At 35.2% G+C, this 12,396-nt stretch overlaps 1 protein-coding gene across 2 annotated transcripts in view; it reads right to left on the reverse strand.

The window, feature by feature from the left end:
- Positions 1-644: 644 nt before the first annotated feature.
- LOC149548197 (thioredoxin H4-2-like) overlaps positions 645-12,396 on the reverse strand; it is a 28,424-nt gene continuing 16,672 nt past the window's right edge. For both annotated transcript variants that reach the window (XM_089792243.1, XM_089792244.1), the window contains one exon: positions 645-1,058. In XM_089792243.1, coding sequence (XP_089648369.1) covers positions 921-1,058 — 138 coding nt within the window. In that variant the 3' untranslated portion in view covers positions 645-920. The remainder of the gene's footprint in view (positions 1,059-12,396) is intronic.

Genomic DNA, 12,396 nt, shown 5'->3' on the forward strand with positions numbered 1-12,396 from the left:
CATATATATATATTTGACTTATGGCTTATATTTTCAAATATCTTGTTTTGAATGCTCAATGTCATGACTCATGACAGATATTTTGATTTTTATATTTTCTATAAAATATTAATTATATAGAAAAAATTAGACATACACACGTACCCCCGTCCCCTATTTTGGAAAATATGCGTACCCGTACCCGCTCCCGTACCCGTTCCCGTTCCCGTACCCACGTACCCATGCAACCTTGATATACCTCTATTCTATATAAAATATTAATTCTATGCTAACAATTTAAAATCTTTCCTTGAATTTGACATCTCTTCAATTTTACTTTTTTATTAAAACCTATTGGCGTACCCCTTGCACCTCTGTCTGGTGCAAGTGCTAGTTTTAAATATTACGTCCAATTTGTTTCCCTATAGAGGCAGGGACTCCAGCTCTCAAAGAGCTCTTGTTTATCTTATTCTTATCTCTAATTATGACGCATTGTCTCGTCATATATTGTTATCATTAGTTGCTTCAACGCTTGATATATTATTTCTAATGGCTCAACGGGTTCTCCATGGCATTTGCCATGAATAAGCTTCTTAAAACTAGTACCAGTGAATCAACAACTTAATGAAGACAAGTTCTCTACTTGATAATGAGCACAGCTCAGATGAGAAATCTGCAAACTCTTTTCACATTCCATAAATACGAACAAAAATAAAAGAATATTCATATAAAAGTATTGACGCCATCCTATAGTAAATGTTATTTATATACAGAAAACAAACCATCTGGGAGGAATCAATCACTTTGACTCTTAATTCCACCCCAGGTCAGTTTTACCTTTAACAAAAAAAATATAGCACAAACATGAATTAAATCCAAATTACAATATTTTAAGGAGATCCAAGAAACACGACGCTAACAAAGGAGCATCTCCAGGCTTACTAAGCTGTAGTGGCATAATTTATAATTTTCTTCTCCAGCTCAGGTTTGTTTGCTCCCACCAGCTTGTCTATCTGTTTTCCATCTTTTATGAAAATGAAAGTTGGCATTGCTCGGACTTCCCATGTACCAGTAAGATCCTGCAGAAATTGTTATATGAAAACGTATTACAGAGAAAAACTCATTGAGCGATTAAGTGCACATTAAAAAATATATATATATAAGAAAAACCAATGCTAACAACACATCATTTACACCCTGTCCTTTATAAGAAGGATTTGATATTCAGATATTTTTAAAGACCTTGCAATCAAGAGAACTAATTATCTATTATTCATGATAATACCCTGCGCAACTAGGGCAGGATGTGGAATGTGGAATGATGATGATGAAGGCTCCCAGAAAAATAGAGGAAGAGTACAGCTAAAGGGCTGCATCCTGTACAGCAGCTGTGAAAATCAGAATTGCAGAAACTGAATCTGTCCAGGATGAGATATACTAATTGATTTGAAGTACCCTAGATTGATGTATGTGGAAGGGCTTTTGGTGCATAAATCCTATTGTGCCCCTGGAACTCTGTACGATGCTAATGCAAGTTCACACTGCATTTTCTAAAAATGCGCTGTAGACCAGTTGATAGTGGTATCTGACTAAACTATAACATATAGCCCCAAGCTATCTGTCTATCTACATCCCACCTAATTAAGATACCCGTGCATGTTTACTCAGTACATTATCTAGAAATGCACCCACCAACACCTGCCCCTCCGCCTCCAGGACTCCCCCTTCTCTCTCTCATTCTGCTCTGATTATGCCGTGGACACACACTCAGTACAATTGCAAGCATGTTGAATGTTCAAGCATGGGAAGATGTAGATGATTCAGTTGCCCAATATTTTTGTGCCCATGCCATCCAATTTTAAGCGGCACATTCTCCTTCATGAACATGTTGAAAAAAGACAAATAGGATCAATATCTCCTGTGCGCTCCCTAAATAGTAAATACATAAACTACATACGATCCTTCATAGACAATATTTGAAGGTTAGTTTATTGATAGAGGATATGAGTTGAAGATTTGTTAATAGAGAATATGAATGGAACCTAGGTAAGGACAGATGGCTCAATTATCATGGATGGGCGGACCAATATTAAATATCAGTTCAGTCTGGTTTTCATAGTGTTAGAATGAGACTAACAATTTAAAATTTTGAGGTAGATCATAGTGGAGGTTGAGGCCTCAAATGTTCGACAAGGTGTCACTCACTGTAAGCAAGGCAATGATGTTGAAGAGTGCTTCTGAACACTTTTTTTTGGACTATATCTATTGTTTTTCTGCACTGAAATAATATAATATAAGATGCAACGAATATTGATAAGGTGAACAGAATGGTGGCAAAAACTAGAAAATGTACAAATAATTATTTGCAATCACCATCCTTCAAGACTATTTCAAAGAAGGAATTTCTCAACCTATTAAGATACTTGTAAACATATGCAGTGGTAGTATTGACAATTAAATGTTCAAATTTAATTTTGAGCATGTGATAAACCATCCTCAATTTGAAATATAACTAGAAAAAGCATGTAAGAATTTAAAACAGCAACTTAAAATTTGCAAACACATAACAATGGGTATTAGTGAACCCCTTAAGAAGGAAAACTCCACCATCAAAGAGTAAACAAGTACGTATTAAATACAAATATTACAAACTGCACGATAATGATAATCTGCCAATGTAAAAGTGGTCCACCTACAAATGACCCATGAAACAATCAAGACATCCAAATTATTACAAACCAAAGAGAGAAAATCATATAGTTTTCCAAAACCAAACTATCAAAATCAATAGCATGGCAAAAATCCAACACTTCCATGATTAATCACTAAATGCTTCATGAATAACAACTATATCTAACAATAATTTTGACCCAATGCACACCTCTGTGCTAAGTGGAACACTTGCCACTCTTTCTTATGAGATATGAATTTGTGCAAATCATTACTTTTTAAATGGGCTCACAAGTTTGACTCAAATAAAATTTAACACAGCTGAATTCTAATATTAACATCATAATCAGAGATGATTACCAACCTAATAAAATGTTGAGTCGTCATAATCAGATATTATTACCAAACTAATAAAATATTGAATCAGGAAATGTACCCTAAATTATGGAATATATTGTTCTTCTAGATCTTGTTACTTGAAATTTGTTCAACCTTTTATTAAAGATGTACATATAAAATGGATTATGAATTCAACAATAATAGATATAATACCATTATATAGTGAATGTGGTAAATAGCTTTAAAAATATAATAATATATTCTTATATGTTTGTCATCATATAATTTTTCCTATTTTTTCAATTTCCATCGACACCCTACAGCCCCTGTATCTCAGAAAACGGGTATTTTGTTCCCTGCCATCAACAAAACGCATTCCCATGTTTCTTGTCATCCCCTCCCCAAAATAGCATAGAACATAGACTTTCAGTGATAACATCAAGTGGCATGATAATTACAGATCATCGTAATCTCGCTGATGGGGTTGTAAATTTCATTCCTACTAAGGATTAAGAGGCCGAACATGAACCTTATAGAGAAATTTAACCATAATAAAGTTTAATTCTTGCAGTTATCAACTAATGTACCCAAATATAAAAAAATAAGGTTGTTCAGCACAAGTTGGTAACAGCTTTCTCTTCTGGAATACCTAGAAATATAAAACCATAAATCTGACAATATATGTTATAGAGGTACAGTTGTTACATGATCATGTTACTGATGCCGGCAAAACAAATGGCATAGCCTTTTACTGATGGATTGTAAAGTATAATGACAATAATTTCTAATTACTGTCCTCTCATTAATAGGGGTTGGAATACTACAACTTAATATATTAATAGAAGTTGGATAAATATAATAAATAGTAATTATTACTATAAAAATAAAACTAAGTGTTAGTTTTGAGTTACTTTGGTGGATAAGTTTTGTACAAGAAATCAAAAGCTCTGTAAATCAATGCTTATCAAGGTAAACTTGACCCAACTAAATAATATATCATAGAGCTTTTTATATCTAACAATGGTATCATAACAGCATGATAATCTGATGTTTTGTATACTCTGCTACCAAGAATATTGTTTGATAAGTACCACCACATCTGTACACACTATTGAAGCATGGGGTGCTTGACACTTCGGCAACTACAGATGGTTGAGCATGGAAGTCCACACTCTCTAAATGTTCAGTATGGATGGCTACCCCGATGATTTGGGCATATATGGCTCTTGAGATTTATATTCTTACAAAGGTCATGAAACAATTTGATGAAGCACTAAAGGGTTCAACAGGCATAACCATAAAATTTGTGAGATTCGTTGGGATGCATCCCCCAGCAAATTTCCCCTGCACCTGTTCTGGGGATGGTATGGGAATGCAGGTATGGGAATTTCCCATCCCCATCCCCAAATCCATTCCCTTTTTTATAAAAACGAAATGTTTTTCCCTGCACAAGAGTGGACTCAGGGACGAAATTCCATCCAGGGGCCAGCCTAGCGATCCCTGATTGTCCCCGAGACTCAACGCAGTCCACTAATTCCCTGAAAAAAAATACATCGGCTATGAAAAAGTGAGTTTTTTCTTTCATTTGCTTGGCGGGCCTCAGGTGGGTAGAGAAGGCAATTAAAAATTATGAAGCAATATTAGCAGACTAAAAAAGTAAAGTCTTCTTCATTTCAATCATTCTTGACAAGAAGAAAAACAAAAGGCAGCAACAGGAAGGTTTCAATATTGGGTTGCATGGAGGGTTTGGCATAAAATCTTCTTGATTCCAGGTATCTGTTTTGTCTTCCATTTGCTTATGGCCATTTTTTTCAATTTACATTTGTTTTGCATTGTACAACATATATAGACAGCATTTTGAGTGAAATATGTTTTCCTTTTCAACTTCCAGCCATGTTTTATATTTCATAATCATGAGCAGCAGTAGTGAGAGTGAGGTTGTGCTAGTAGTGATAGCATTGATGTGGAAATTCAAGAAACTCAAACTCAAAGAAAAAAATGTAGTATTAGGGAAGCCACAGGGAGATCTTCAACTTCAACTAATATGAATGTAGCAGGGCTAGAATCCTCACCAATTTGACTGCCCGTCTGGTGCAGGAGCACAAAGGATGTCCTGACCATATCCCTTGAAATTTTGGTGTGTGAGTCAGTAGGAGAATAGAATTTTATGTTTTAATGTGTGGAAGTCATTTTAGGTAGATTCGAAGTCATTTGGTCATGTTTGTGTCTCAATAAGACTTACTTTGCTCATTGGCAAACTGGGTCAACGTCAGTCAAATGTCAAATATGCACCAAATTTGGTCTTGGCATGAAATTTTGTGTCTTGTTATGTTTTTGGTACCTTTTGGTCACATTCAGATGGATCAAAATATGGTTAGGGATGAAAATGCAAAAATGTTGCATTATTGCAAAAAAAGTTGCAAAGGTCACATTCAGATGGATCATAGTTTGGTTAGGGATGAAAATGCAAAAAAGTTGAAAAGTTGCAAAAGTTTTTTGCAACTTTTTGCAATTTTGTGAAGATGAGCAGACAAGTTGAGTTTGATTGTGGAGATGCCTTCAGGGAAAGTAGAAGGTCATCTGCCATGCTTGTATAAGGACCATGGAAGACATTTTAAGGGGTTAATGAAGATTTGATAGACTGTGATTTGCTCATTCCATACTGTTACAGCCTGTGAGTATTGATCTTGCTTTACACTGAATATTTTTTTATTTGTTGATTAATGGAACTTGTTTGAGGACGTTCTATTTTGCATTTCAGACAATGGGGAAGAGTCTTTAATAGTCTTGGTTGTTTTCACAAACTTGTATACAATCTGTTTGCTCTCTGCCACTGTTAAGGACTGTGACTAGGGTTTATGCAAAAATGGCTCTCTCAATTTTGAACTGTGGAAAAATGGAGATTTTCTGCAAAGAGGGAGATAGCCTGATGTACCACGCACCAAATCCAGGCCAAACTCAGTGTGTAAAGAACATGTTGATGTGACTAAACAGGACTACGTTACTAGTAAGCCATGGCAAATGTGGGGAGAGTGTTGGTTCAGTGAGAAGTGAGTGTAGAAGTGAATGCTAGGATGTATGTGAAGTGTTTGGATTGGGGGAGTGAAGATTTGATAGTGGGAATTTCCCTAGAAGCTAGAAACAGCATATACCCTGATTGTGTAATGTCCCTACTTCTTAGGACAAATTTACCTATAGAAATTATGAGAAATATAGACTATTAAATTCAATTCTAGTGATTGACAACTAGGGATTCCAATATTTCTACACATCTTTGAGGATCCCTTAATCTGGCTTCCTAACCCTCTAGGAGGATCCCCTATGTTCATGAGGAATGGCCTTTCATTATTTGGCCTTCTTCCCTAAAACTACCTTTCAAGTTGGGCTTCATAATCCTCTAGGAAAACCCTCTGGGTTCCTTGGAACGATCCTCAATTAGTTAGCCATCATCCTTCAAAGACCTATGAGACTATCTTAACACGTGTACTACATTTCTCTTCAATAGATTCATATTAAATGTTTAATGTAAATCAATACTCTTCCTACATTTAAAATGATTTACATTTATTATTATTTCTATTCATCTCTATTGTGAATCCTAGTCATAATTCTAATGATCTTAAGAATTCTATTTATATAAATTGAATTACTAATATTACTATTACTAAAATGTAGTAATAGTAACATTACATAATAAATAAAGACAATTACACATTCCCTACATCCACCTAAGTATAACTAATAATACATATTAACTCAAGTAACTAAACATTCCTACACTACCATTACACCTACTTACCTTAGCTGACGATGATGATGTGGGTCCTGAACTCACCGTACAATGGTTCCTTTCTCCACGTAGACACTCTCCTTCCCAACTATCAATCATCACACATTGTTTTGATTGGGAGTTACTTTATTACCCAATAATGTGGACTCGTAAATGTGTTTGGCGTCCTTTCTTATGAACTCTGACCCTTCCTTGAACAATGTGCAAACCTTTAGGTTTCATGTTGTGCTTGGTTGCCAACCGTACCTCCTTGTGTCGAGTTGTGTGTCAATGTGGCAAGTTCACCTACATGGCTCTTTGTTCTGTGCTTGACATGGTATCTTTTATTATCATCTTGTGCTTTTTTCCTCCGATCTATCCTTCGATTGGTTGTGCGTCCTTCTGGAGTATTTGGATCTGTGCATAGGGAATATGTCCCCTATAAACCTTCACATTCCCCCCTTCTCACTCATTTACCTACTTTAATTTATGTTTATTTAATGGTTGGGGGTCGCATCCCTTTGACTCCCGACTTTATATATCATTTATATAATAAGAATACCATATATTAAGTATTATTATCATTATTTTTATTTATCCTTATATTTCTATAAATATGATTATTTTAATATGATTGTTATAGTCATTTTTCCAATTTGATCATATAGTATTATTTATTTGTTTTGATTATAATTACTATTCATTTACCTTGGTATATTTAATAATTATTTTGATATGTTTCCTTTTAGTTAATTACAAATATGAATATCAACATTAGATTCTATTGTTAGAGGGGATATTACAGTCCTACCCTCTCGAAATTGCTTGTCCTCAAGCAATTCCCATTTTTCAATTTATTCATTAGATCTTGTTATACAACTTGTTTTATTTAACACAACCAAGAGTCTACGTGATAAATTGATAAGTGTATTTATCAAATGATATGAGTGATTCAATTTATACGATTTGGTGATTACATCATATAGAAGGACCTATTGTGGATCATTAAATGTATTTCATAATGTTTAACTTGATGAGTTACTCAAGCAGAATTTTGATTTATAACTTCATGATTAAATGGAAAATGCATGATGGATCAAAAGATATAGTATGAATCCTTATAGTTTTAATATATTTTCCTTGATGATTCATGTAATGAAATAGATAGGTTAGCATATTGATCTCAAGGTTTTTTTGTTTTTCATATATTACCTCCTTAAGAGAATGAAAATCTCAATGTCGCAGGGTGCTAAATACCTATCTAAGAGTAGGCTCCTTCACGACATTGGGACTGCGTGTTCATACCTTTCTTGGACTTTCTTTTTTCCTCAAGGATTTTGGCATCATGTTCTTACCCATCTTGGTCTCTTTCCTCAAGGCATTTGAAACCATGTCCTCACCTATCTTGGAATCTTTCCTCGAGGCATTGGAACTCATGTCCTTACCCATCTTGGAATCTACCTATCTCGAGTGGATTTACTCTACCTCTCCCATCTTGACAATAAATCACTTGTATGAACTTAGATTCATCATTTGTTTAATCATATTTCCAGGATTCTTAAACTATTGTATTCAAATTTTTAATCTTTTTATAATTGTCTTTAGCCTGCAGGATGGCAAGATCATGCTCTGATACCACTGAAATGTCCCTACTTCTCAGGACAAATTTACCTATAGAAATTATGAGAAATATAGACTATTAAATTCAATTCTAATGATTGACAACTAGGGATTCCAATATTTCTACACATCTTTGAGGATCCCTTAATCCGGCTTCCTAACCCTCTGGGAGGATCCCCTATGTTCATGAGGAACGGCCTTCGATTATTTGGCCTTCTTCCCTAAAACTGCCTTTCAAGTTGGGCTTCATATCCTCTGGGAAGACCCTCTGGGTTCCTCGAAATGATCCTCGATTAGTTAGCCATCATCCTTCAAAGACCTACGAGACTATCTTAACACGTGTACTACACTTCTCTTAAATAGATTAATATTAAATGTTTAATGTAAATCAATATTCTTCCTACATTTAAAATGATTTACATTTATTATTATTTCTATTCATCTCTATTGTGAATCCTAGTCATAATTCTAATGATCTTAAGAATTCTTTTTATATAAATTGAATTACTAATATTACTATTACTAAGTTGTAGTAATAGTGTCATTACACAAAGACAATTTCACATTCCGTACATCCACCTAAGTATAACTAATAATACATATTAACTCAAGTAACTAAACATTCCTACACTACCATTACACCTACTTACCTTAGCTGACGATGATGATGTGGGACCTGAACTCACTGTATGATGGTTTCTTTCTCCACGTAGACGCTCTCCTTCCCAACTATTGATCATCACACATTGTTTTGATTGGGAGTTACTTTATTACCCGATAATGTGGACTTGTAAATGTGTTCGGCATCCTTTCTTATGACCTCTGACCCTTCCTCAAACAATGTGCAAACCTTATGGTTTCATGTTGTGCTATTTGCCAATCGTACCTCCTTCTGTCAGGTTGTGTGTCGATGTGGCAAGTTCACCTACAAGGCTCTTTGTTTTGTGCTTGACATGTTATCTTTTATTGTTGTCATGTGCTTTTTTCCTCCAATCTGTCCTTCAATTGGTTGTGCATCCTTCTGAAGTATTTGGATCTGTGCATAGGGAATATGTTCCGTGTAAACCTTCACATTCCCCCCTTCTCACTCATTTACCTACTTTGATTTATATGTTGATTTAATGGTCGGGGATCACATCCCTTTGAATCCCAACTTTATATATCATTTATATAATTAGAATACCATATATTAAGTATTATTATCATAATAATTATTTATCCTTATATTTTTATAAATATGATTGTTATAGTCAGTTTTCCAATTGGATCATATAGTATTATTTATTTGTTTTGATTATAATTATTGCTCGATTACCTTGGTATATTTAATAATTATTTTGATATGTTTTCTTTTAGTTAATTACAAATATGAATATCAACATTAGATCCTATTGTTAGAGGGGATATTACAATTGTTAGGCCTTAAACCCTTGATCCTAGGGTTTTATGGTTTAGTGACTAGTAGTGGGTTAAAGATCTAAGACTTTGGAATCTTGAAGAACACTAAAAAGGGTATCACAATATCAACTTTAATCCAAGAGTGATTTGGGGAAATTTTGGGTTATTTCCCAAATACTCGATATGGAGGTCTAATTGGATTAGGTCCATTTTAAGCCTATTTGTTGATTTCTTTTTGTGGGTATTAGAAGTGGAGGTTGTAACCTTGGAGTTGATTGTTCTGGGGTGGATTGAGATAGTAGAAGCCTTTGTAGTGTCCTTGGCCACCTCATTGTGAAAGATCCTATGGGGGTGCTAGCGTAAATTGATAGGAAGGTGAACAGTCTTATTGGAGTTTAGTGAAACCTTGGGTGTGGGTGTAGCAGTAGGTGATTTTGAGGTGTTTGGTGTGATTGTGGGCACCATTACCCTACTACTTGACTGTCTAACCCATTAGGGGACTTGGCTATTTGCCTTGTTTTTGGCTTACCTTGACCAATTGTGATCTTATCTTGCCTAGACCAGTTCTACTGGCATCACCTTCCAAAGTCCTCAAAAAGCATGCAAAAGGCCCATTCAATCCCTTGAAACCTCTCCTTCAATTTGCCACAAGTGTAGACAAAAATAAGAAAAAGAAAACTGGAGGTAGTAGAGAATGGAAGTGCCATTTGTGCAAAAAACATTATTATGATAGCTATACTAGAGTTTATTGTCATATTTTGTGGATTTTGTGGATAGGGGGTCAAGGGGTCAAAGATTGCAAAGCTATAACACAAGTAGAAAAACTTGATGCAACTAAATTGCATATAGAGGGGGAGGCATTGAAACCACAGACTTCAGTAGAGAATGTGCAATCTAGTATGCAAGCTCAAAAGAGCCACACCAACTCCCACTTCTACCAGCAACGAAAAGAACTTTCTAATAGGGAAGGCAAGTAAAAGAGAAACCAATTTTGCTAATTTATTTAATTTCCAAGCAAAAGAGGTGGCTGAAGCATCTATTGATAAGTCTATTTTTTCTCATGGTATACCATTTCATGTGTCACATTCCTCGCATTATAAACAAATGTGCAAAGATATCTTATGCTGTTGGCTCCTCATTTGTACCACTCGGTGAGACAAAACTATGCACCACCATTCTTGATAATCAAAAGTGAGCATTTTGATGGAGGATATAAGTCGTACAATGGTTGAGTGAAGGATGCTCCATCATCATGGATGGATGAACCAAGATCAAACATTGACCACTCATCAACCTTATTGTCACTAGCACAGCAGACTCTTATTTTCTTAGAGCTATTGATTGTTCAGGGAAAAGGAAAGATGCAACCTGCCAATTCCAGATTTTGAAAAATGCTATAGAAGAAGAGGTTGGACCTGCAAATGTTGTGCACGTAGTCACTGATTCAGCTCGGGTCTGTAAGTTAGCTGCTGATCCTGCAGGCCCATTGCCCTACTATTCTAAGGGCCCTTTTTCATATAATTGAACATGCTGCATTTTACCTCCCTATTGTGATGGTAGGGCTCCTGCATCTTGAACTGCTTCTGCTACCTTTGTTACTAGCTTTGTTGGGTCTAGAGGCGGATATGAAGGTTATCTGCCTGCTTGCTTTGTTGAGCACCCAAATGATGCCCAATGAAAATAGGGCTACCTGATCCAGTTCCTCGGCTTGTTTATCACGTAAAGTAGATGATAATACACATATAATCATGCTAAATTCAATGGAATTTTTTGAGATCGAAGAAGATAATCTATAATTACCATACCCTAGAGAGTATAGGCTACCACACTAATATTTTAATTTCTGGGTAGAAATGTTAAACTCAGTCTATTTTTTTATTTAGTTTCAACCGTAAAAGATATGCAGTCTTGAATTATCCAAGACCCCTTTTAAAATCTACCTCAATTTTCAATATCAGAATAACTCATATATTAATCAGTCACTGGGTTTTATATATTTCTTCCATATTTCTCCATGTTTTTCCCATGACATCTCTTATCAGTATATAATGTTCCTTATATACTTTGTTATAAGAAAAGATGTATGTTTTTGTTTAGTTTTTTATTATTATTATTTATAAGTAGGAGATAATTTCCACAGCAAGTCAAATTGTGAGCATCACCTAGATCCAATGAGTGCCAGGTGTTCCATTTATTCTCATGAGAGATAGATTCATGTTGAATCACTATTCATGAAACATGGATCAATGAGTTCTGACTCAAAATCACATGGTTAAATCCTGATAGTAATATTACAATTTGACTTGCTGTGGAAATTATCTCCTACTTATCAATTGATGAGCTTAAGGGGATTTCTAATGAATGGTTCATAAGGCACAAAACTTGGTGAAGGTTTTGCAAATGGGGTTGCAAGCTTTGAGTTTAACCATGGAGGAAACTCCGTAGAAAAGTGCACTCGGGTTGGAGTAGTACTGGGATGGGTGACCTCCTAAGAAGTCTCGATGCTTCACCCCTGTGAGCATCACCTAGATCCAATAAGTGCTAAGTGTTCCATTTATTCTCATGACAGATGGATTCATTGTGATATTGCTATCAGGATTTAACTGTGTGATTTTGAGTCA

The sequence above is a fragment of the Cupressus sempervirens genome, chromosome 7, assembly GCF_028749045.1.
Source record: "Cupressus sempervirens isolate cs-2001-9-10 chromosome 7, ASM2874904v1, whole genome shotgun sequence".
NCBI lineage: Eukaryota > Viridiplantae > Streptophyta > Pinopsida > Cupressales > Cupressaceae > Cupressus > Cupressus sempervirens.